Genomic DNA, 25563 nt, shown 5'->3' with positions numbered 1-25563 from the left:
AAAAAAAAGAGGAGTGATGTCTTACTTCCCTTAAGGGAATGATCTGTCTTCCCAGAAGTTCTTGGCAATATTTTGGAAAGAACTCATAGGAGCAGGACTTCCCAAGGACAACACACATTGGTTTGGGGGTTTCCAATGCAGCACATCCTACCATAAAGGAAGGCCCAGGAAAATAAATGCAAGCAGATGATAAAACTAAGGGTGGAAAGTCTGACAGAAATGCCTTTTGTTTTCAGATCAAAACAAAGATTGTCTAAAGTCTGTTGTGCATATGCTGTGAGAAGGAGAAACTTCCAACTGGTGGGTATCACAGTCAGCACCCAGACACGAGACTCTGCCAAACCTCTTCTGCCCCTCACACAAACCAGACTAAAACTTCATTTACCATCCATGTCTGACTGAGAGCAATTTCATCCTAGACTAAAAACTTTCTCCTCAAAGATTTATTAGGCCTGCACAATTGTCCTCAAAGAGGTTGTTTTGACAAGCACTCGCTTCCAAACAAGAAGATCTTGCCAAAGAGAAGTGTCAGTGGCGTGACTCAGGTTCCATCAATGGTAAAGAGGTGGCCGAGTCTCTGCCAAGACTCACCTATCCATCTCATGAGGGACGTCATGATTTGAAGATACTTGGTCTTCTGCACATTGAAGAAGGTGAAAGGACCCAGGAGGAGCGTGAATGCTGCCTGGAAGGACAACAAAATCACATATTAGGTTAAAAAACAGAAATTCTGCCAGCAAGATGAATTTATCAGTAGAACAAAGCTTGCACTGAAAGTTCACTCCAGACATGTCCGTTTGTCATGAAGCTTTCTTTGTTGCTTAATTTTACAGCTAAGTTGGCTGAGACACAGGGGGTCAAGTAAGCTGTTGGGTATCAGAGAACATGCCTCAGGCAGAAGCGGAGCTCAGGATCCTCTTAGCTCTCAGCCGTTTGCTATCACTGCTACAGCACTCCTTTACTGACACATTTCAGTAAAAGCTCTCAGTGTAGCCTTACAGAACATTAAATATTAAACTGTGGCCTCTTTGCCCAAGTACAGGCTCCGTTTAGGTCTGAATAGCAATAGCCCTGACCAGTCTGCTTCCATTAACATTGATGGGGTGGCTTCGGGGTATCCCAGGCTCAACGGCAACGGAGCCAGGTCTGCCTGGAGCTTTTTCCCCCCACGCTTTAAGTAGCTTGTGTAAAACACAGAGGTTTTTTTTTATATGTAAAATCAGATAGTGGGAAGCTACAGTGTAACAGTTCAGCTCCAGGAAGCTGAAAACCCGTTCAAAGTCAGGAAAAAAGTCACCAAAGAGATACTCATAAGAAAGAGCTTAATTCAGTGTGGAAAGTAAAGGTTCTTCAATGAAGAACTTCCTCACTGCCCTCCTGGATGTCTATTAAGAGACTGGTGTTTCATAGAATCACAGATTGGTTTGATTGAGATTTGGGATCTCGTTCCAACCCCCTGCCATGGGCAGAGACCTTGCTCTAGACCAAGTTGCTCAAAGCCCTGTCCAACTTGACCTTGAACACTTCCAGGGACGGGGCAAATTAAACTGCGGTACACTGCAGCACCAATCTGCTGCATCTCTTCCAGCTGGGCTGCAAAATACATCCAACAAAGATCCATCCTAGAAACCTGGACTACACAGCTGCCCATGAGAGTTTCTTCTAGCACCTCCTAGAGCACACAAGGCAACCATGCTATCAGCCCATGCCCAGAGGTGACATGTCCTGCGCAGCACTGTCACCTCTGCTTGGGCACTACGCAGCACTCGAGCCTTACCTACCCCAGAGAGAAGAGAAGAGAAAAGGCTTCACTGCAGGAAGAAACAGACCTTGGCTGCAGTCTGAACATAGACTGAGAGAAGCTACTTGTGACAGGGTGACAAAATGGGTGTTACTGAAGAGAGCTCTGCCTGTCCTCCATGGGATGGCACCGGCTAGTGATACGCTAACATGTCCAAACGCTGTAAGCAGGCAGTGCTTAGAAAGCCACAGCATACACAGCAAAGGTTTGTAGAGCATCCCAAAGAGATTTTTAAAGACAAATATTCAACATTAATATTTACACATTGCTCTTTTCCATGACTTCTTAAAGCAGTTCAAGAAAAGGTGTCACCAGAAGTGAAGAACTGGGACTCAAAGGGGCAGGTCTGCTGAGCCTCAAGGTCTCTGTCAACCCCAACAGAGTCAGGACAGAACAGAATCCAAGCTATTTTAAGACTAGCACAACCCCAAGAAACCTTTTTTGAGACAGTTTCAGAATATCTGCAAGGCAAATTGGAAATGCCTCACATCACAAGTATTCTCAGGTGATGAAAGTAAACCCAGAAGGGGAGCAGGGGAGAGAACCCTTGGTTTGACATGTTGCTCGGTAGGGATATATTCTGATCCAGGACCATTGCTTACACCAAGTCTTGCTTTTTCTGCTCAGATTTAAAAAAAGGACAGGAAGCATGCACAGAATTCAGATTTGTGAAGCAGTTGATGGTTGTTGGAGGAAACACCGAAATCACAGAGAACACAAAGCCACAGGCATAACTGGCAAGACTGAGAGCCAAACCAGCTTTAACAGTTATGGGACTTGAGGTTTTAACACAGAAGCAAACCAGCCAGTTACAAGCCTTTTTTTACTCTTCTCCCTCTTGTTCCTTTCTTCTAATTGGCAGCTTAACTCCACTCTCCTGCCCAGTAGGGACTGCCACTCCACCCTAGAGCAGTGCACAAACCCCAACAGACTAAATAAACCTTTGACTAAAATGTGACATAGGACAAGGGCCCAAAACAAACAAAAGTAGACACCAACTCTCTTACTGAAGAGTATTCTTGGGTTTGTGACTAATCTCTTTCAACCTTCTCTCCCAACACTGCTCAACATAGCCTCCCTTCAAATCAGTTTATAGCTCCTGCATCAGAAAGTGCTGAACACAGAGACACAGCTAAGGATGGTGATAATTAAGGACCAGGTGTCTGCTGCAAATGAGAATGCTCCAGATCCAGTTGGCAAAACAGCCCCTCAAACCATAGCAAGGATTGACACAAAATCACCAAGCACCAAAGCAGCTGGGTCTGAAACACAGATTTGCCTCACCCACTGAGGAAAGAGGCTATATTAAAGTAGATTTGGGGCTCAGTTGCTGAAAAGCATCACAAAGCATCCTTAGGTGCTGGAAGAACCTGGGTGTCCTTCACCTTTTGCAGTTATTCTCCAGTCTGCAGAGTACCTTAAACAACTAAATCCATTCAGCAAAGTTTTCAACTCTCCTCCTCTCTGGCCTTTACTGTTTAACTCATGGGGAAGAGATACAAGTTGTTGTGCTTGAATGGTTGAATGCCCCCCCCCCAATCCTTTAGGATGATCAGTGTCTTCTGTTCTTAACAAGATCCTGGTTAATTCTAGTGCAACAGAAATTTATTACCTTTTCCACTTGACACCCATTAGTGATCCAAGGTGGATGTCCATGGATCAATACAAACAATGCTAAAGCCTGCAATGAGTTGAGGTTGCCCTGCTCTGCAGGGATTTGTGCCAACCACTTTTAGGAAGGAAAGCTAAAGAACACACTGGACTGCTTGGGAGGAGAAAGGCTAGGCAGAACAGGATGTTAAACAGCCAGATTAACATCATTTTGAAGTGAAGTTGTGTACAGCTTAACAGGATTGAGCACAGGGCAGGAAAAAGGGGCCAGTTTCTCACCAACAGTCAGGATGTGAGGACAAAGACTCAGTCCCTGGATTAGAGCTAATCTCACCATCAACCATCAGAAGAGTCCCAAGGCCAGGAACCCTATTTAAAAACACATCCCCAAAAGGATGAGATCACAGTTCTTAGCAGGAGGATGTCTGCTTCCTCTACCTCGCTGTGCCAGACACCTCAATGCTCTTCTGATCCATTAAGTCAATTAGTTTTATAACTTCTCCCTAAGGAAAAAATAAGACCAAATAAGCACCTCAGACATATACCCAAACTTTCTACCTGATGTTTTCCAAGCTCAAGTCTCTCCCAGAGGGAAAAAATTTACCAAGTGCTTCATTACACACATAATTCAAACAATCTAAAACCTACACAGAAAACTGTATCAGCCCTGTCAGATATCAAATATGCAGAGCCCTGGCACATGAAAAAAACCCTCCCAAGTTTTCCAGTTCACCTCTTGAGTCAGTTGAGGTATTTTCTAGGAGTCTATCATTCTCTTCCTAAGCTTCAGCAAATAAACCCACCCAAGGCAGAATGGGCATAGTCTACTTTGAGTAAGATTTTCCTGCTAGTGAAGTGGTTTCTTAACAGAAACAAGCAGGCATAGGGGGCTGGCTTATTGCTAAACTGAAACAAGATAAAGGAATGCTTCCTTCAGCTGAAGAGAACTGAAACTATTAAATGCTGTCTAAATTCACAGGATGTCAGAGAGAAGCCATTACAGTGCCTTTGCACAGAGCTGGCTATTAAGAGTGATTCCCTTATTTCCCTCCAAGCTCCTCCATTAAACGGGAAAGGCCAGGTAAATCACCAGGCTCATAGTGGAGGGTATGTGGAACCCACACACAGCAAATAAATGAAAAATTCTTTATTTTTCCTTCCTTTCTCATGCTGAAAAACAGCATGAAAATCCAGCACACTGATGACTAAAAAGGACAGTGTTTTTGTTGCTTTTACTGACATTCCCAGTCAAAAAATGAGAAACCAGCGAGGGTATAAGAAAGAACAGCAGCTTGTCACCCTGAATTATACTCTTCCCTGCAGGCTAGTAGGAGCCACAAGCAGCACACCAGCTTCCTCAACCGCTGGGAGGGTCTTCAAATCCATTCCTCCCACCAAGCCAAGCCACAGCAGTACAGGCACCAAGGTTTGGGATCTTTCCTGAGCTGGCAACTCAGCTGACACCACTTTCCCAGCCTCTGCACCTGTCAGCTCTCAGTATTTCAAAATGAAAAAGCAGGCTGGTCAACTCGAGTCTTCTTGCCACGGGGGAACTAGCTAGGGCTTACCGTTGCCTGGAATATATTTTTATATATATTTATATATTTTTAAAAGTATATTTTATTAAAGCTCTTCTGTTAAAACTTGGTTACATAACCTTGTTTATTGGATTATCTTATAAAAGCAAGAGTAAGATCAAGCGTTAATAGGACATCTGGTTGGTTTTTATCAGCTTAGTTGCAGCCAAGAGGACCACCAAGAGAGCTCTCAACCACTCAGTGATGGCCAGCTAATGCCAGGAGTCTTTCAGACCATACAAACATGCTTTAAGCCAGTCAGAGGGCTGTTTGACCAAACAGGTTCTTTATTGACCTGAAGGGTCCATCTATCACTCTGAACCAGTACAGTTCAATAGCTTTCATCTGCTGCTCAGCATGTGGCTTTTACAGAAGCAGCCAATACAGCTCAGGAAGCACAATTAGCATCCAAAACGTGGCTGATTCATGTATTAGATGCAGTACTTACAGCATTATGGCTAGTGCCTGCATACATTTGCAAGAGGACCATCTGAAAAACCAGCCTCATTCATAACTGTCATCAGAACTTGATTGTTTTCATGCTACACAAACTCATCTGTAAGAATTACATCTATCTTTGGTGCTTGCCAAGTAGTGAATTAAAACCAGTAGCAATTGCTTCTTATTGATTCAGAGCCTTGAAACTTTCAGAAAGATTGGGTGGAAGCAGGGTAGGTACCTGAGCAAAGTGAGACCGTGATTGTTAAATGCAGCAAATGTGCCAAGAGCAGCGCAAAAAGTTCAAGAGCTTTTGAATAAAATAATTCGTGCAGCACAGGGCTATCATACCAATGAGAAGTTACTAAGTTTCAGAAAACAGAGCAATGATCCCTCAGTTTTAATGTGAAGATGGAGAAGAGGTGTTGTAGTGCTCACTCCTTAGATATCCATCTCCATTTGGGCCCCCAGCCACCCTGCCTTTTCCTTTTCCTCATCCCAGCCTTTCACACCCTCATTCAAAACCAGAACCTGCCCCAAACCATTTAATTATTTGGAGTTCTTGCTTCCTTTTGATAGAAGTGACAACATCTCAGACAAACTTCACCTTAGGATGGTATCAACTCCATCTCTGCAGATATTGATGTTTAAATTTCACAGCTGTTGAGCAATGGTACCTCTGCCCCAGAAGACAGCACAGCAAATAACCCTGCCCTAAAGAGGGGTAAGAGAAGATCTCATTAAAAAAGTCACTGCTATAATAAAATGGATCACTCTCCTTGGTAGACTTTGATACTTTTGCAGGAGAGCCAAAGGTTGAATGCTTGATACTGGACTGTGGGTACACAACGTTTCCACAGCAAAGCCTGACACCAACAAGAAGACACAGGCTCGACTGGACAAGCACTTGCCAAAGGAAGCTTTGCTTGATTCTGTGCTCAGATGCAAGGAAAGTCTCCTTGAGCATGGCAGGAAAAAGCAGACATTTCTTACATGCTGCCAAAAGTGCAACTCTGACACTCACTCTGCTTCTGCAAGACATCCCTGAGCTCAGAGCTATTTCACAACCCAGATGAGCACTGGAAGGGACAGATGAAACAATCCAACAAAACCAGACTGCGCAAGTACAGAGAGCAAAGAAGATGTCAGGGAACTGGGATACTCTGTTCCCACCTCAGGTGCTTTCCACTAGAATGTGTCACATGTAGGGAAAAAAACAGGTCCAAAAAGCAAAGCTGGATTTATTGGCATGGGTACAGGTCAGAGGTTTTATTCCTGGTTGGAAGGCTGAACCAGACCTATCACCTTCAGTAATTCCTTAGGAACTGGTGTTCTAGTCACATCCTCAGGGAATTTTTAGGGCTGACTTGGAGAGAAATACTAAAGGCACGGTGCTTTCCCCACTCTTGTTTGGGACTCCTAGATAAAGAAAACAGCTTCATGGCATTTCAGACCTACCTGCAGCTCCCCCAGCACACACCTACAGCCTCTGCAAGCTCTTCTGCACCCATTTCAAGTTGTAGCTACTGCAGTGCTACCCCATGGTGGGCTCCAGTTACTCCTGCCAGGGCCTCAGGGCTTTTCAGCTGAAACATCTTAAGGGAAAAGGGTCTTGAGCATGGTGTCCCCTCTGCCATCTCTCATCCCCTTCACTAGGGTGACAAGGCCATGTTTCTGTCCTACATGAGCTCATATCTCAAGCTACAGAGCCAGATGGCCTATCAGCAAGGGCAGCAATCCAAGCTTTCCTTGGTAAAGCTTTACCCCTTGCAGTGGACAGTACAAATATAAATACATGGAAAGAGTCTGATTGTTCAGGAAGGAGCTTTTTAGAGAGCTGAAAAAAAAAAAAAAGCTGAAAATCCACAGCCTCTCAAGGCTGGAGGCAGGGCTGCAGCAGGGGCCGTGCTGATAGGCAGCAAGTTATCAGCAGACAAGCTGTTATGAAGCTCAAAGTTGGTTGAAAAGAGATAAACCAGCCACAGAACAAGGATTGCTCAAAGAAGTTGAGAGGCAAGAGGGATTTTAACCTCCAGATCCCCTGTGGAGTCAGGAAGTCACAATGGAGGGAGGATGCAGCCATCAGACATCCCACAAGGAATATTTATAGCTGAAGAAACAAGGGCAGTTATGCTTTGGGTACAGCAGGCAGCTGCCACAGCAGCTCTGGTAATTAACGTGCTGGTCTCGGGACACCTGGCAGAGCTTTATAATCATAACTCACACCAGGCATATTCCTGGCACTGAGGAGCCCTCACCCACCTTTTTCCCCAGTTCCTTCAGGCAGAGAGCAGGTATCCTCCAGGAATTAAGACCTCTGCTGCTGCCAGGCTGGTTTGTGCCAGCGAAGCAAAGTGGCCTTTCACCCACAGTACCCTTTAAGCTGGATGCTGCCTCCCACAGTTCCTGTGCCACAGCGATCCCAAGGCCTCTTCCAAAATGGAAGACTTTCTGCAAGGGATGAAAAGAAGTGCTTGTATCCCCAAAGATACCAACTTCAGTGGATCTGAACACTATCTAGAGATTTTCAAAGGCTCTAGCCCATCTAGCATTTGATTCTAACTGCTCACCCAGCAAAAAGGTGTAGTCACCCCAGCTCTTTACAAGCTCTGATCTTGCTGGGCATCCAACACACCAAAAACCAGCTGTGAACTGGGCAGCCTCCACATGCAGCTCTGGGAGGCCAAGGCAGAAGCAGCACAAGGACAGCAAGGCAGTACTTGAGGGTGCTGCTCTCCTCTCCCTGTCCTTACTCAGGGCCACAGTCTGTTTCTGGAACTGGCCAATCTCTGAGCACCGGGAACATTCCACTTTGGAAAGAATACCCAGAAATACCAGCTCTTTCTCCACTTAAATTGAAGGAATTCAGGCACAAAGTGTTCTCAGAAAGTCATTAGGTGCAAGGATTCTGTCCCTGGCATACCTGGGGTGTGCAGGATCACAGCCAGCGGCAAGCTTACGCTCTCTGGGGTAAATACACTTCCATTATCATTTTTCACAACAAGAGAGAGATAGAGGCCAGCAATAACCCCGAGGTGACTGGCATCCAAATTTTCATCATTGGAGTATTTATGGCACAGCCGTTTGCAGCATCTTGTAATCACTTTACCGCCTCCTTGACCCCTGGCTCCCCCTTATTCTGCATCTCCTAATTGCATCTGAACAAGCAGGAGGGAAGCAGCAAAGTGGATAGATGCAGGAGAGCTGAATGCTTGGGTTGTGATACTTGGAAGGACAGCAGAGAAGGTGCAGAGCCAAGTTTGGCTGTACCCCCCACCACCAGCTTGCTCTGATCTCCCACAGCGTATGAAAGTGGAGCTTTCCTCCTTCCTGACACTGGGTGACCTTGAGGAGTTGCTCTCTGCCTCCCCAATTCATTAGCGTGGTACGAGAGATTAATGAGTTTCCCCCAAGAAAGTGTGAGGGCATCATCTTTATACACAGATACTGCCCCAAATTCCTGCATATTTGTTGCCTCTCCTGGCAGGGCATTGGCAACTACAACAGCATTTTTATTGACTACAAAAGCCCCGGGGTTAGACAGCACAAAGCAAGAGAGACGTGGGCCAGCATGACACGGATGCACAGAGGGCCCTGCAAACATGTCAAGCTACAAGCTGCCAGGGTTAGGAGGTACTTGGGTTCAGCAAGGATGAATGTTCCTGAAGGCCACTAACCCCTTGTCTGCCACAACACCAACAGTGCTTCCACCACTAAGCTGTTAGTTTTCCTCTTTACTTTTTTCCCCTACAAACTTCTCAGTTGAGTTTCACAGGATTCTCCAGCTGCCTGGAGGATGCAGCTTCAGGGGCAGCATCACCCTGCTCACTGTGTCATGCAGGAGTTGCCTGAAGGGAAGGAAAGTCCCTCACTTTGTAACTACTTAGCACAAAAGAAGAGATTAAGCCTTGTTGCCCGGGGCTAGTGGGGTGTCTGTTCACTTCCAGCCTTCTTCCCTGTAGGTGCACACCAAACTGGTGCAACAGGCTTGGGAGATCAGCTCTGCCCCAGAGCATTATACTGCCTTCAACTTAAAAGATAAATCCCAGCTGCATTATTTGTATTTATAGTCCTGCTTACAAAGGCATGAGCTACGTGTGGGATTTGCTGATGTAGTCCAAAAATCCACATTTTTGGACAAGAGCGCCAGTGATCTCACTCAGTCATACAGCGCTATTTAGGATGACGTTAAGTTGCAGACTTATTTAGGAGTAAAAAGAGATATGGGTCTGTCCAGAGCTTTCCTCCACAGCTTCTGATAACGTTCAGAGCAGCAGAACTGCACAGTTCTGCAGCCCTGGTGCTTTCTACCTGTATATTAAGGAATTAATGGTAATTTCAGGGGATGAGAGATCAAGACTGCTGTCTTACTCGATGAAAATGCTGATGTGAATCAAGCAGGCAGCAAGGTCAGACCTCTGTTTAAAAACAAAGCTGGTGCTAAAGCACCAAACAAAATACTGGAAAATATGCTGTTAAGAAAAAGGCTTATATTGCATTTCCCAGGGGTCTGTTTAGCTGACTTAACAGGTCTTCTCCAACTCTGGCTCCTAGGATGCTGTCCAAAAAGTAACACTGCACAGGGGAAATGTATTTATTACTTATTTTCTACAAATGTTCTGAAAACCAAAGATTTGTGGCTCTGCTGGAACAGCCTAGTCCAAGAAAGGAATTTTAAAAGGCCCTTTTTAAACGTTTACCACTCGGTGTGGGCAGAGGCTGATCACATATATTGGTTCTGACACCTGCCCTATTCAGGAGAGATTGGTCTCCAGTATCAGGAGAGAACAGTGTCAGCTTTGGTGCCTTGCTGCCCAAGTGAGCTGACTCCAAAAGACAGCTTTATTCAGGGAAAGCAACAGCATGGCCTCTCAGCCTTGGCAGGGTGGCTGTGCTGGGCAGCAGGGCTGTGGTTTGAGCCCAGCATCACCTCTGGTGAGCTCCCAGCTGCAGGATGTGCAGAAAAGCAAACAGAGATCTATCTAGAGCCACTGCTTCATCCAGTTTGTTTAGCTGGTTAGCTTCCAAGGTTCATGCTCACCATCCAACACCAAGTAAGTTAAACCAAGCACTAAAGTGTGCAGGACAGTCCTCCTTGGGGAAGCCAAGAGTGTCTGAGCTCACTGATGGCCTCTGCCCATTGCATCAGCCACCTTGCTTCTCTGAAGGCCTGGTAGCACCTACAGCACACCTGGCCATGCCTTCAAGCAGCACCACCACACCCTTCCGTTCCAGACAGCCCTTGCCAGCCTGCTGGAGGAGCCAGAGAGGCAGGACTGGTCCTTTGGAAAAGCTCAGCGTCCAAGTGACAAGCACAACCCAAGCTCCACTTAGGAAAAACCCACTTCTCATTGTGAAGTGAACAGACAGCTCTGTACAGAAAACACATTCCAGTCCCCTGCACTATTGATTTTCCAGTGAAAAGAGACAAGCTAATCCATTAATGTTAGTTGCTTCAAAGCGTGGTTCTTGCAGTTGCTTCAGTCTGGTCCCAAAGGCTGACTCTCTCACCCAGTGTTTGCCTTCTGGCTGATGTTTCTTTTACTTAAAATGCCATCAGTTAAAAGGAAGCAAGAAAAATCACCCATCAGAAGCTGAGCTCCAGCTCTTAGGTCACTGGTACAACAAGTTCATATTTCACCACACTCATCTGCCTCTCCTCCTGATGGCTCAGGAGGAACCTCTTTTTCACAAGGCCAGTTATTATCTGCAGATCCCTTTGCATAAGGAAACGCAAGGGGTCTGGAAACCTCCAGTAGAGCCAGTTTATCTGTCACAGGCATATGATGAGCAAGCAATTGAAAGGATTTATTGATGAGGCCACAGAAGAATGGACCAGGATGAAGGAGGCAGGATTTATGCCATATTAACAAGGCTGTATGCCAATTTCAACCTATTAGTTGTTCAATAAAAAGAGCTGAGACTTGCCTTCCCATCCCACATCCAGACACCATTTATTTTAGCAGAACTTGGCTCCTATCCTTCTTCAAGCACTTCAGACCAAAGCAACAACTTAACTGACCTTACTTTTTGGAGGCCGAGTAGATGAGAGGCATGAGAAGACTCCAATCAGCCTCTGAGACAGGGCTTTTAGCCAAGCAATGCTGTATGTCAGAGGCACCTGTAACAATTTGCCCTACTGATATTGATAACTAATGCAGTACTAATTCCTCTCGTGGCACAGCAATGCTTCAAAACTCAGGTGGCCTGTACACACAGAAATGGCACAATATTCTGGACTCTTGAAAAGCTTTTCCTTATTTTGAAGTCTTTCAGAACTGCCTTTATGCACAGAAGTAGCAGCTGACTTTTTTGTACATTAGTTTCTATTTCTATATCAGTACCATAATAAACCACATCAAAGCATTTGTGGGAAGGAATATAATGCAATATTTTTGGCAAGAAGGTCTTACCCATGAACAACTTCTTATAGGATATGCAGGGTGACAAGCTAATAGTGCCCCAGTCCTGCTGCATCCTTACTGCAAGCTGAGGTAACCTAGAACACAACATGCTACAGTTTAAGCAATTTATTTAAACAAGATGATGACTTCACACCATCAGGATAAACTTCCATCAGCTTTCCTTCCTTCTACTGGCTCACTCTGGGAGCCCAGGACAAGTGTCCCAAACCTTTTTGACTGATGTGCTGTGAAATCAGCCCTCCTTGCTCCAGCTCCTGCCACTGAGGCAGCTTCCTTCCCCACCATGGGCTCTCAAGGTCTCTAGACATTGAGACCTGTAAGAATAAATATCCAGGAGACAGCAGCTGTGACCCATTTATTACCGGATATTGCTGCAGGGTACAGCTGAGGAAGGCAGGGCAGAGGAAAAGCACTTGCTGCAAAGGGAACCATGGAGAAAACCCAGGTGCCCTTGGAAGAAGCACTCTGGCTTGCAGCACTGCTCCAGCTCTGTTGCTCCAGCTCCCAGATGGCAACAGACAGTTTAGATCAAGCATAGATGTTCAAGTACTGCCATGAGGGCTCCTCTCATATCAGTGTTGGGAGGCAAAATATAAATCAAAAAACGAAAAATAAAAATCTACAGAGGCCAACAATGGACCAAGAGGCCACAAGAGCATCGTGTACCAAACAAGCTGATAAAACTGCCCCAGTGCCGGTAAATGCATTTGGAAAGATCCATTTCGACAATAAAAATCTGAGACACCTTTACCCAGAGCAGGGCACAGGCAGAGCCTGGAAGGAGAAATGCCATAGAGGGAAGCAGAGCACATGCAGCAGCAGGCACACAAAGCCCAGCACTCCAGGAAGGCAGCCCCGCGCCGAGGCCGATGGGATCCACATCAACACTTATCAGCTCAGCCTTGGCATTTGCTGATGAAGTTCTGCCGGCACTGAGCAATGCTACAATGGTACAATGGTACGTGTGTCCTCAGCCCACCCCCTCACCCTCCTGCACAGCCTCCTGCAGCTGCAGCCCGGCCCCGCTCTGGCCACCGATCAGAGCGTCAGGCCGGGGTGACATTGTCCCTCCTGAAGAGGGACAGTAAGCGCCTGCGAGCCCGCTCATTTTCTTCACTGCACAAGCACGTTTCCAACTGGGATAATCTCCATTAAACCATCTGCGCTCCCATCCTCGCCCGGCCCGCACCCGCTGGGCTGCCTGCGATACTGCAGCATCTGTGAACCGGCACAAGCGGATGCCGCGTCCCTTCCCAATCAGCTAAAAAAACCAACAGAGACTCAGACAGAACAGATGCATCTCGTGGCTTTGACGCGCTACCGAGCCAGGCTACCAGGAGTACCTGTGCCAGTGCCTCTTCTGAAAGGCACACGGCTCCCCTTGAGAATTTAAGCCATTTCCTTTCCATCATGGGAAGACACCATGTCCCAGATTGCCAGAAGAGGAGGGCTGGGAACAGAGTAGAGCTTTCAGCCTCAAGGGCTGCCCTGGTGCAGAACAGAAGCGTTGTTTGCCAGGTCATGAACACAGTTTGGATCAGACATTCTGAATGGCTGCTGATTCCCAGGATTTAATCTCTTATTTATCTCGGTATCTGCTTTCTAGAAACAGGGACTATCATGTCACACTCGTACATGACTTGGACAGAAAGACAAAGAAGTGTTACGATGAAAGATCTGAAACTTAAATCTGCTGCCCCTTCCCCACGACCTCCACAGCAGAGCCCTGTGGACCCTACAGAGAGCATGATAAAACAACTGCACTGAAGTGTGAATTCAGCACTGAGAGAATGTGACCCTGTCCTCCCCATTGCCAGAGACAGCCAAGGGACTTGGGAGTCACTCCAGCTGTTGAGGACATGGCAGGGTGGTGACAGGTCTGAAGCAAAGATAGAAAGCCATCGATCTGCTTTAACTGTGATCACTGCTTTTCTTCAACAAGGTCGCTGGGCTGCCCAACACACACCTTTCTTCCAGCCCGTTTGTCCTGCAGGGTCTTGCCCTCACAGGAGTGGAACAGCACAGCAAGGCTCACCCTTCAAACCTCTCAGGTCTTTTATGGTCCCAAAAAGGAGGCAAATATTAGCAGCAAGTGATGGGACAGGAGAAAAAGTCTATTTACATATTTCCTGCCCTTGCCTTCACTTATTTGTTTTGCAAGTCTTTATTTTCCAAAGCAATTTATAAACAAGAAGTGAGACAACCATTTGTTCAGACAAAGGTTAATAGGGGCCTAGCGGTCTCTGAAGACTCTGCAGACACACTTAGGTGTGAAATCTTGGAGCAGCAATAAAGATGCTGCACAGACAAGCAAGTCTCAAGAGAAGAATTTAATCTGTCTAAATATTCTCATTATGTACATAGTTTTCAGCTTCCATTCACAGTAATCAGAGCAGAGACAGCTTCCAGAAGCCTTTTTAGACAATAAGGCGTGAAAAAGGATTTTTACGTCAGTCATTATTCTTCTCTCCATCCCCAGCTTGAAGAGTCAATGTTTGAAATGGTTTTTGTTGAAAAGAAGACACAGTTTTGGGAGAGAAAAAGTTGACAGGAGGAAGGCAGCACGGGTCTTTGGCAGACTGGTGGGACTTGGCACAAGGCAGCTCCCATTGGCACCATTTGTCCAGAAAACCTCAAATAGATCATTCTCCTGGTAGTCCAAAATAGGTTTTCTGTAGGGTCATGCACAGAGTATGAAATACAATACTACTTCCAGAGAACTGCTTCATTGGAACTGGCAAGAAGTTTCAGCTACATCCACCCATCTTACTCCTAAAAGTCACTTAAACCTAAATACAGTACTAAGATAAGGTAGGAAAACTAGAGGCAGGCATCTCGGACAAATGGGCTGATCCAAAAACTCAGCTGCTTTCTTTTGGGATCACAGTGTCCATCTGTCCCCTTGCCACAGGGGAACTTGTCTGCAAAAAGAGACCTTGTTTGTCCACTGAAACGTGGAACCTGAATTATTCCATCAGGCAAGAATTCAAAATAGAAAGTTAAGAAAACAGAATAGTTCTCTATGGGTATGATCCCCTGGGACCAAGAGAAGCTGTGCTTTTGATGCATCTCACCCCTCCTCACTTTCATATTGCGTTTTCCCCTTCAGACAGGCAGGTTTCAGCTTTTCTGGCATGTTCAAAACTCTATTTCTATACACAAGAAGCTTGGACAAAATGTGTAGAGATAATTACAGTGGTTTACTACTGAATTGTTTGCTTGAAGTCAAGTGACTTCCTTCCCCTGCCCTCCCATCCCCCAGTTTCTCTCAGAAAGTTTAAGAACTCAACTGGTCACTGGTTGTCCACACTGCAAACAGGACAGTGGGGAAAATATTAACCAGGACAGCAGGGGAAAAATATTAGCCAGCACAGCCACTTCAGAGGCAGCCCAAACTCAGAGCCAGGGTCAGTACTGTGGTCTGAGTGTTTTATAAATTATTACATCTCTTATCCCTCTCTAAGGAGGTCACCATCCTCTCTGCTTTCTGGAGAATGAAACCACACAGGTCAAGCAGGGAGTGGGACCAGAAGAGCTGAAGGCAGAACAAGTCCCAGTTTACTCCCATCCTCACCCAGTAATAAGCATTAGAGACCTTAACAGAAAAGCATGACTTGGAGATAATGCTGACACCCAGCAGCCTCCTGAAAACAGTGATTGTGACCCCACCAGTAACCCAGTATAGACTGGTCTGCTCTCCCACAAACAATCCCACCCTCCATCTAAGGGGGCACAGAGAACAACATTGAAGCCTCATCCCAGTAACTGAGCAGGAAAGGATTAACCACTAGCAAAGACTTTGCAGATATTTATTTTCCAAATCCACAAGACAAGCAGAGGGAAAAGCTCCTCTGAGAGTTATGTACACAGACTGCAAGTCTAATGCTTACAGAGTCTTAATTTTTTTAATTTTGCAAGACGTAACAACAATTATCTTCATGAATTATAGACATAATATCCGAGAGTTGCAGGCAGTAATTAATGCATGTCTGCTTTTTCTGACTAGCTCCTTCTGCTGGGTCAGGGAGAGTTATTGAAATTCAGGAAGGAAATCTTCAATCTTCTAGAAGTTTTAAAGAAGCAGACCAAGACAGAATTTAATAAAGCAATAATATTTCTCTTAAATAATTAACTAGACTTTGACATTCACTAATATTTCTGAGGCCTATCTCTTACTTTTGCAATAACACTGGATGTGATCCACTGCATGTCCAAAATGTACTAACTCCAAAATTACCTCTGGATTTCCCTGCACACACACAGCCACCCTCATTCCTTTTACTTAAAATTCTCACTGAGACCCTTAACAGAAGCCACACTATGCAGCACTGGCATCCTTCCCTCCTCCCATTTTGCCCTACCGACATCTGTCTCCAAATACAAGCACTCAGCGCTCCCCAAGCTCTAGAGAAGCCATGTTCATCATCCTTTGGGAAGAACCCTGGGTTCAGAGCAGAACCCCAGCACAGCATTAGATGCAATAGACAATCCTGAACTAGACAAAGCTATTACTAAGGCAGTGAGTAGCACTGGATGTTGTCTAAGCTGGTTGTTTCCATCATCTTTCAAGTAGCAGATTCTCCTGCAGCATTAACAATTTTATTCACATAAAGGATGGACTCAATGATCCTTGCGGGTCCCTACCAACTCTGGCTATTTTATATTCTAAAGCACTCAAGTGAGTTTAATAGACTTCAGTATCTTGACAACAATTACCCCCAAGTGAATATTACTTAGCCAGCCACTGAAAAACCCAGTGAAGAAAAACCCAGCCTTTGGCAAAAACATCTCACCTGCTTAAGCAATATAAAACTACACACCAAGATGGACAGAACTCAAACTCAAAACCATAAGGATCATTTTGATGCCCAACAAGTTCAAACACAGACATGTCCCCAAGAATAGGGAGGGGGTATTTGGCCAAAAAAGTCAGACTGAACCAAAAGTTTCATACTCTGTTGTTCACTTGAACTACATTATTTCTATGAGAAATAAAAATCCCTATGCACTAGAAGCAGAGTTTAAATGGCAACAATAGTCATCCCAATTCAAGAAGCTCACCAGATACAGCCTGTAAGCATCAATCCTTCGAATTGGCCCCCAGCACTTGTCCGTGTCGTTGTACTTTGTGCCATCTCCAACACTGCAAGAATGGTTGCCAGTGACACTGCTGGGAAAGGAGGGAGAAACAAAAGACAGTAATTAACTCCTAGCAGATGTCTTCCCCTCTCCTGCATTCAAGAAAGAAGAATGAGCAGAGGCCAATCCTCCTCTCTGTCCCTGATTACACTCACTTTCTTACATTTTCTGGACGGTGTAACACAGCAAGTCACTGAGCACCAGAGGTTTGAAGGCAAATTCTTGAATTGCCTGCAGTTATTTGCAAGTTTGATCATTTGATCATCAAGCTGGTGAGCTCAAGTCTTTTATGGTTCACTGAGGTTTTCCGTTTTCGAGATACAAGTCCAAATCCAGCTCAGATTTGATCAAACCAATCTTTTTCATTATCTGTTTCTTTGAGAAAGGCACCACTCCCAGTCCAGAGCTAAGTCCATGTACCATCATCCGTCACTGGCCTCAGGCTTAGTAAGCATTACACCTCCCAGCTCTTACCCAAAGAGACAGAGAAGGGAACACATTGCAGAGTATTGCAATCAAACTGTGGAGCAACAAGTCCCATGTCTGCAAGTGCTGAAGCTGGAAATACTTCACATCTGAGGACTTGTCTGGAATCAGGTCAGCTACTTTGCAGACAGGCAGCAAGCACTCAGGTGGGGAATACAAAACAATTTCACCTCCCACCCACAAGAGATGAGCTGTCCTTGAGTCATTTCTCCATCCCATGTTTTGGAAAGTACAGCTGATCCTAGTCAGACTTATCACCCCATCAAACCCTAAGCCTGCCCTGTCCCCTGGCAGCACACAGCCCCTCAGCAGTAAGCACACTTACCAGGTCACCTGCATGAGAGAGACTGGCACCGCTGCTGCATAGATTGCCAGATCTCCATAGAGGTAGATAATTATGCAGAAATAGAAGAGGTTGACACCCACTGCAGAAAAAGAAAATATTGTCCAGATTCAGCAGAGTACATGGAGACTCTTGTACTCTGCGCTTCAACTATACAAATTTTTAAGGTCTTAAATCACCATTTGTCTCCATAGTTTCTACAGCAAACTCCACCCAAGCTCAGGGAACTTAACCATGGAACAGGAACTGATGAGGCATGAGGGGTCTCAGAGCTCCACTATGCCTTCTTCAATAGCTGGCACTGTCACTAAACCCTCTAGTTCAAGCCCATCCTGCAGTCAAGACCAACAGGTCTCACATAAGTCACTGGCCAGATGAAGCTGTCAGCTCGGAACAGCCACAGGCAAACATCCAGGTGATGCTCTCAGACTCAGTGTGAGCACAGCCTGACAAAGTGAAATGTAGAGAGAATGTTTTTAGGCTCTGCTGATTCCAAACCCTCTGACTGCAAACCTGCAGGACCTTCACAAAAGGGATTTGTAGGGATTTGGCCCTGCAGAGCTCAGATTCCAATGGGCTGAAATGGAGCTGCTTTGGGAGATTCCCTACCACTAGCAACTTGAGCCAAGGTCCAATCCTGCAAACTTTAAAACTCTTTCTGCAGCCTACTTACCCTGATGCCACCACATACACTCTTCCTGCCCCTACTTGCTTTTTTGGATAGGTTTTTTCTCAGCTTTTAAAAACTATTTTTAATTTAAATCTTGCCTTGCCTTCACCTATGAGATTAAAAAAAAAACCTTACACAAATTAATTGGGTGCATAGAACAGCCTTATTGAGGCACAAGAAGACACTGCTGTGAAGGGCTAAAATCTACAGGGATAAAGAAATGCTTGATGAGACTCCAGGATTCTCTTCTTGCAAGCACGTCTGTATAAATCTCACCAAGGAAAAACAAATTGGAAGATATTTTATTTCAGAGTCAGATGAGTTACAGAATAAAAGCCTCAAATTTATTTAATTTAGGAAGTTGACATTGAAGGAAAACAGCTTAAGAAACCTGCTCATACTTTCAAGTTGTGATGCCACATGATGCTTAATCCCAGTGCAGCTTAGCAAACCTCACACTCACAGCTGTGACAACTATCAAACAAGGATAACACTGCTGCAGGAATGAGGACCCATTCCTAGTGTGCTTGGGTACCCCAAAGTATGTTTTGATGATTTGCCATCACACTGCCCCTGGATCCCTGGATGTCAGGAAACATTAACAGGCATTCTCCTTTGTTTAAATAACTTATTCCATATGCTGAACCTGCTTAGCATAAAAGGGGCTGTATCAGGAAAGCACCGAGAGCACTTCCCTGCTTCTGTACAGTAGCACACTGAATCAGTGCTCTGGAGTTGCTCCTGGAGACAAATGGACCTATCACAGAAATTGTCAGATCATTCCATATAGCTCTTCCCTTGTTTTCTTGCTCTGTGAAAGACATCTTCACAGTTAGGGAGTCTCTGAATTGTTTTGGAAACAGCAACAAACTACCTACCAGTCTTCTCCAATTTCCCATTAAGAAGGGTTGAAGGTTTTAAAAAATATCTGACATAGGACAGAAGCTGCAGAGACACGAAGCTCAGGACTACACTGACTCAGACAGATATTCTGTTTTGGGATCTGTGACTGGTCTCAGGACTCAGCTGCCCCACACACCCAAAATAAGGCTGATGTGACCAGCTAAGCCACAGAAGCACCAGCCAGTACCCAGCAGCACACACTCCATCCCCATTCCAGTGCAGAGCTCTCTGTCTGCAGGAAGCACAGGTGACACTCCTCTCCCAAACTCATCCTCTCCAAGACAGGAAGACTTTAGCATCAGCTCTTTTATAAACTGCTGCTGACCCTCCCTGATCAATACTTTCATTACTGGGCACAAAACAGGGTGAAAAAAAAAAATCAATGACTTCCTGTGAGGAAACAGCATGATAGATGTGCCTAGAATCTATTGCTGCAATAAATGACTGCTCAGTCCCAGAAGAAAGCACCCAACATTGCATGCTAAAAAATAAAAATATTAAATCAAGAAAAAAAGTAGTTTTTCAGAGCCAGTTCTTTCAAAAGAGCACACAGGATCTTCACAGCCTAAACCTAAGTCAGCTCCCTTTAAGAAAGCAGACAATCTGAAATTGAGATTTATCCCCATCTTATCTCCTAGGACTGCGGATTCAACTCCTGTCAGATTGTTGAAAATAAAAATCAGTCAAGGGAAAGGAGCAGAGAACTCACTAGAAATCAGGGGTTTTGAGGTCTACTGCACAGCTTTCATCAGCCTTTCCTCTGGAGGCTGTGAAGCCCTCCCCATCACCGTGGGTTTGGATCCATACTTTGTATATCATGAGTAAACACCCAGACATTTGCCAGCTGTGAAACCTCACAGGCTGGTGCTTGGAGCTGGGAACTCCCCAGTGTGGCCCAGTTTCTCTGCACTAAGTGGTCACTGATCAGCTGCCCTTGCTGAAGGCCTTTCTGTGCAGCTGTGGGAAGGGAGCACCTCAGCAGGGACCTGCAGAGGGAGGCCCTTCACTTGTCTGTCTCTGCAGCCACTTGCAGGCCAGAGGGTGTCTCTGAATCGGGACTCAGTGACAGGGATGGAGCCTCACTGCTGAGCTCAGACAGAGGGAAAGCAGCAAATGAGTTACAGCTGCCCCAGGCCCTTTGCTTCGGGCACCTCATCCCATCTGCAAGTCACAAGCGGGGTCAGGCCATGGTCTGCAGCTGTTCCAGCCACCTTCCTGCAGATGGATTCATCCCTTCGCAATGGGCTGAGTACACCCTGGGGAGGATCCCTAACACAGAAATCAGATAACTCTGGCTAAAGCAACATTAAGAAGAGGGATTAAGATTTAAGAGTACTAAGCAGTTTATTTCACTTTGCTCAGAAGCTACATCAGCGCCGACAGACAGAGGACACATATTCCCAGCACCCTCTACTGGCTGAGGCACCCCCTACTACCAGAGATGCCCAGAACCTGCCTGGCTTCTGGGGGTCCTTTCCAGCTCCCCTGTGAAGCACATGCAAAGAAGGGGCCTCCCGAAACTTGATGAGAACACACTGACTCCTGTGATCACCAGCCCTCCACAGCCCAATGCTCAGTAATACTGCTGAACCCTTTCACATGATTGCTCTCAAAGCACTTCTCAAATATTACTCCTCAGAGGAACATCGGAGACAGGGATGTGCTCACCGTATTTCACACACAGCAAAGCAAACAAGCAAGAAAACTTGCCTAAGGTTGTAACAACTCAGTGCTAGAGGCAAGACCAGGAACAAGATGTTTCTGACACACTTCACTTCTCTGACTAAAAACATGGCAGCCTAGTCCAAGGTGGATTATTTTGATAGTCCTAAGTGGATTCAAATCTACAAAATCCCCGAAGAGGCACGCAGGAAAATTAAAAGGTTTTATTCAATTAACTTTAAAATCAAAAAATAAAGTTCAAAGAATATTCACTCCTTAAGCCCAGCTGTCCTTCAGAGGCAACAGCTTTACGCTGGCATAATACTGATGTAATGCAGTGGAAAAAACCCAGCCTTCCAATACCTCTTTGCAAGGTGGCCAGTGAACAAGGGAAAAACATCACTTTCCACAAAAAATGGGGCCTGACAGGCTCAAAACTGCACAGCCATGGTGTCTGATGATGTTCTGGCTCTGCACAGCATTTCATTGTCCTGCTTTACAGGTTTCAGAATCCTCATCACTGTGGTTTGCATTTCTATCACACACAGGAACGGATAGGGCTTTATTACAGCAGGGTTACAAGTTTGTTCCCTGGCATACAAAAGACATTTAAAAGCAAAAAGACAAGCCAGCTGTCTATCATATCCTCAGCAGGGACCTCTTCAGCAGCTCATGTCCCAGCTCTCCTGATGATTCCCCAGACGCAGACAATTCCTAGAAGCTCCTATCAGAAGTCTCTCTCCTTCAGACTGCTATTTACAGGGCTCAAGGAAGCCTGAATGTCTTACTCTCAAATGCTACAACCAAGATGGAGCTGGAAAACACTACAGCTGGGCTTCAGACAGCGGAGGTCACAGAGGACAGATGCAGTTCAGAGGTAGGTGAAGTGCAGTCAGAAAAGGCACTGACTTACACTTGTCTGTATCAAGAAACTGGTCCCATAACCTGCAGTGTTTTGCTGGTTCCATGCTCACCACAGCAGGTTCTGGCCCAGCTGGCCCATAAATACTTTGTAGAAACATCACAAAGAAGGATGAATACAGTCCACAGAGAGAAGGAACAGCACATTTGGGTGGAATTATCACAAACTCAGGATGCAAACCCACACTGAGAAGCATGCAAACTTACAGAACAGCCATACACACAACGTGCAGGAGGACCCACAGGGACTTGAAAATGTTCATCACTTACCTTTATTGAAGAACATGGAAGCCATCTGGCCCATTTCCACCCTCTCAGTGATTTCAAAGATATTGGCTGAGCCACGTCTCTCTGCAAGTTAAAAACAAGAAGTGTTTCAACCAGTCCCTCCAATAAGCCCTGAGGCCGGATTACCTGGATGCTTGGGAGGCTCTAGCAGCAGTTTGAAGGACAGTATGTACAACTCCACAGCTGCAGAGTCACTGGGCCAATTACTCTGCTAAAGCTAGTTTAGAAGTGTTTGGAAAATAAGATGCTCTCATCTTAGTGACCTAGAAGGAAAAGATCTTTATCAGGCAGCAGAAGGCAAACTGAATTCTCAATGAGTCTTATCTTGCAAGTGCTGAGGACTTTGGGATGAGAGCATGTGGAATTAAGGGTGAAACGGACAGAGGAGACCACTGGAACACTGTCTGCAGAGAAGAGGCCTCACACCAGTGAAAGCATGAACTGGGTACTCACGAACTGACAGGATAGGCCGCGTCTCTGCTCGCTCGTAGCCATCATGGAGGAGAACATCACTGTCAGACACTCCAGAAGAAGAATCCTCATCTTCATCATCCTCCTGCATGAAAAGACCAGACCACTGCTGAGATATCTGCTACCCACAGTACAGGCTGTGCCACTCCCAGTGCCGCGGTCACACTGAGTGTTCCAGACACTCAAAGGAAGGTCCCAAACAGGGAGGGTAGGACATGCAAGCAAAGGCAATACCAGGGAGCCCTTGGGATGCTGTGGAGGGCAGAAGAGGACACTAGCAAAGCAGGCTGAAGTGAGTGACAGGCTCTGCTGTCCCAGCCCCGGGTCATAACACACACACAGCAACACTGCCCAATTCATGCAGCGATAAGTGGCACAAGGAAGCTGGAAACTTCCGGCAGATCTGCAGTGTTGCAGAACTGGTAGAAAAAAATAAATCCAACCATATCTATGCAGAGCAGGCAGGTCTAGTTCCTAACTCCATCCCACTAATACCAAGGCAGGGGTCTAAATTAGTGCAAACAATTATGCCTCCCTCTGATCCAGTAATGCCACAAGTTTTACAGCAAGGACATAATTCAGAACTGTCCACAACCTGGGATACAGCCCGAGGAACAGCAAGGACATCCCAGCCTGTCCCAGTTAAATGACCTGAAATCAACAAGGATTTATAGTCCTCAGCACACTCCAAATAGCACCAATATATTGGCTGCCACCTCTCCACATTCAGTGAGCAGCGCTTCTGGGCAAGGAGAGCATGATCAGTAAGAAATGTGAACAGCACAAGAGATTTTTCAAAGCAGGAACAGAAAATCCTGTCTTTAATGAGCAACCCCACAGGGAACTAATAGCTATATTTTATATGGCAAAGTTAAGTACAGTAGAAATTTATTTCTTTAGAGTTAGTAACAAGGCAAGGCAAAGATGCAGGGGAATGCCAGGAAAATCCTATGTGATACAACAACAGGAGAAAAAGGAAAAATTAAACCCCACACAAACCTTGTGTTTTTCCATTCTCTTCCATCTCAGCTGGGCATTTGCAGCAGCCATGGCTTCCACCACAAAGGTCGTAGTCATATAGCTACGGAGAGAAAAATTCAATTGATATCATCAGTAATAGTCAAGAACTGTCACTGAAGAGAGATGGAGAATAATTCCCATCTGTTTGTTGAAGCAAACAAACAAACCAAAACAATCCTTTTGCCAGCTCCCCACACACTGTTTTGACAGTGTTTCATCTCAGCTTATTGCTCCCTTCTGCTCTTGAGATTCAGGTGTTCAAGCAGACCACAACATGCAGTAAAATATAACACACCTTCAGATATAGTAACACTTTAGGTATTTGGAAGGCACATTCCTGGTGTTCCTGTGGGTTGAAGGCAGCAAGAGGACTTTGACCTTTGCTAGAAAGCAAGTTTCCTTCCTCTTTCTAGAACCTAGGACAAACCCAGTTCTATTCTGAAGCTTGTGGCAAAGGTACTCTGGTCCCTTAAAGAATCTTACACACGGCATCAGAAGCAAAGCATCAATACAAGAACAAGGAGCAGATCACACGTGCAGGCAAATACTGGAGGACAGCGAAAAAGCCATCCAGGGAGATAGGGAGAGCCACTGATGGAAGGAATATCATTATCTCAGCTAAAACCAGTCCTATAATATGAATCAATAAATTTTAAAACCCCCTCAAATCAATCTAAGGCTTTAAAGTGGTTTCTCACTGCTTCAGGAACTGGACTTGCCTATCAAGCTCAAATAAGAGATCAGTTTTGCAAGAATAAGGAAGTGCTGAGGCCTGTGTAGCAATTTCCACCCAGGCTTTTTGTGAGGGTGCCCAGTGGGCACAAGGAAGTCACAAGTACCAGGACAAAAGCAACAGAGCTCCCAAGGCATGCAGCACTTTGAGCTGTGTCTTCTCAGCTTAATCCACTGCAGTTTGGGTGCACAGGTTTGGAGGTTTGTGCTCTTCTGCTGACCTTGAAGGATTGTCTGCTGGTGCTGAGTTCCATATATTGAATTCATGCTTTTAAACTAACATAGCTAAAAGGAATTGCTTCTAAAGCTCCCAGTTACTGGTAACCCCACAGATAGCATTTGATCAAACCTTTGCAGCACCCAGCTCTGAGGTGAGGCACTCACAAGCATTTGTACAGTCAGTACTGACCATACAGTCCCCCTGCACAGCAGCTCAGAACAGATCCCAAAAGCTCTGCCTCCAAACCAAAGGCACATTCAGGCTGGCAGAGCTGGTTACTGAAAAGGCTGGGACTTCAAAAGTCCATTTATACAAATGGCAGGAGGGGATTTTGTTTTATCTTATTTTAAAACCAAGCAAGGAGCAAGCAGCGATTCCCAGCCCACCAGAAGATGGCAATTGTATCAGTAACTCCTTAGAAATCAGTGCTGTATCCACAGCCTTCAGCTCCACCTGCTGCTCCAGCAGGGAGGCACCTGGGCAGGGGCTCACAGTGAGCCAGCATGACAAACAGGAGACCACCTCCAAGGTCTTGAGCAGCACAGGTCTGGAGGGGCTAAGACAGGCCTGAATATACAGGAATTTGTGTTCCTGACACTCTTGCAGCTGTGAGAAAGAGAAAGCTTACACATCTGCAAGCCACAAAGCAAAGACTTGACCCTGTGCCACCTGTGACCTGGTTGGTGTTTGGGGAACTGATCCGTGCCAGAGGCAAGCATGGAATGTATCCACAGCGAGGACAATGTCAAAAAGGTAGCTGGGATAAAGGTTCCAGAAGACTCTGGACTGGAGGAAAAAAAGTCCTTCCCATCAGTCAGGAAATGGGATGTAGCAGAGAGTCAGGAAGTCTATCCCC

The 25563-nt window shown here is 45.7% G+C and overlaps 1 protein-coding gene across 3 annotated transcripts in view; it reads right to left on the bottom strand.

Moving 5' to 3' along the window:
- TMEM104 (transmembrane protein 104) overlaps positions 1 to 25563 on the bottom strand; it is a 43914-nt gene that overhangs the window by 14753 nt on the left and 3598 nt on the right. For 2 of the 3 annotated variants that reach the window (XM_042032483.1, XM_042032485.1), the window contains exons 4-9: positions 23735 to 23816; positions 22718 to 22820; positions 22247 to 22327; positions 17803 to 17902; positions 16914 to 17022; positions 592 to 685 (exon numbers count right to left, since the gene is read on the bottom strand). In XM_042032483.1, the coding sequence (XP_041888417.1) occupies positions 592 to 685; positions 16914 to 17022; positions 17803 to 17902; positions 22247 to 22327; positions 22718 to 22820; positions 23735 to 23816 (569 nt within the window). The remainder of the gene's footprint in view (positions 1 to 591; positions 686 to 16913; positions 17023 to 17802; positions 17903 to 22246; positions 22328 to 22717; positions 22821 to 23734; positions 23817 to 25563) is intronic. The other variant, XM_042032486.1, reaches the window with a different exon arrangement.

The sequence above is a fragment of the Corvus kubaryi genome, unplaced genomic scaffold (assembly GCF_017639235.1).
Source record: "Corvus kubaryi isolate FWS band 111438036 unplaced genomic scaffold, C.kubaryi_AGA036_p1.0 37353, whole genome shotgun sequence".
Lineage (NCBI taxonomy): Eukaryota > Metazoa > Chordata > Aves > Passeriformes > Corvidae > Corvus > Corvus kubaryi.
This window is presented reverse-complemented; position numbering and strand designations above follow the sequence as displayed.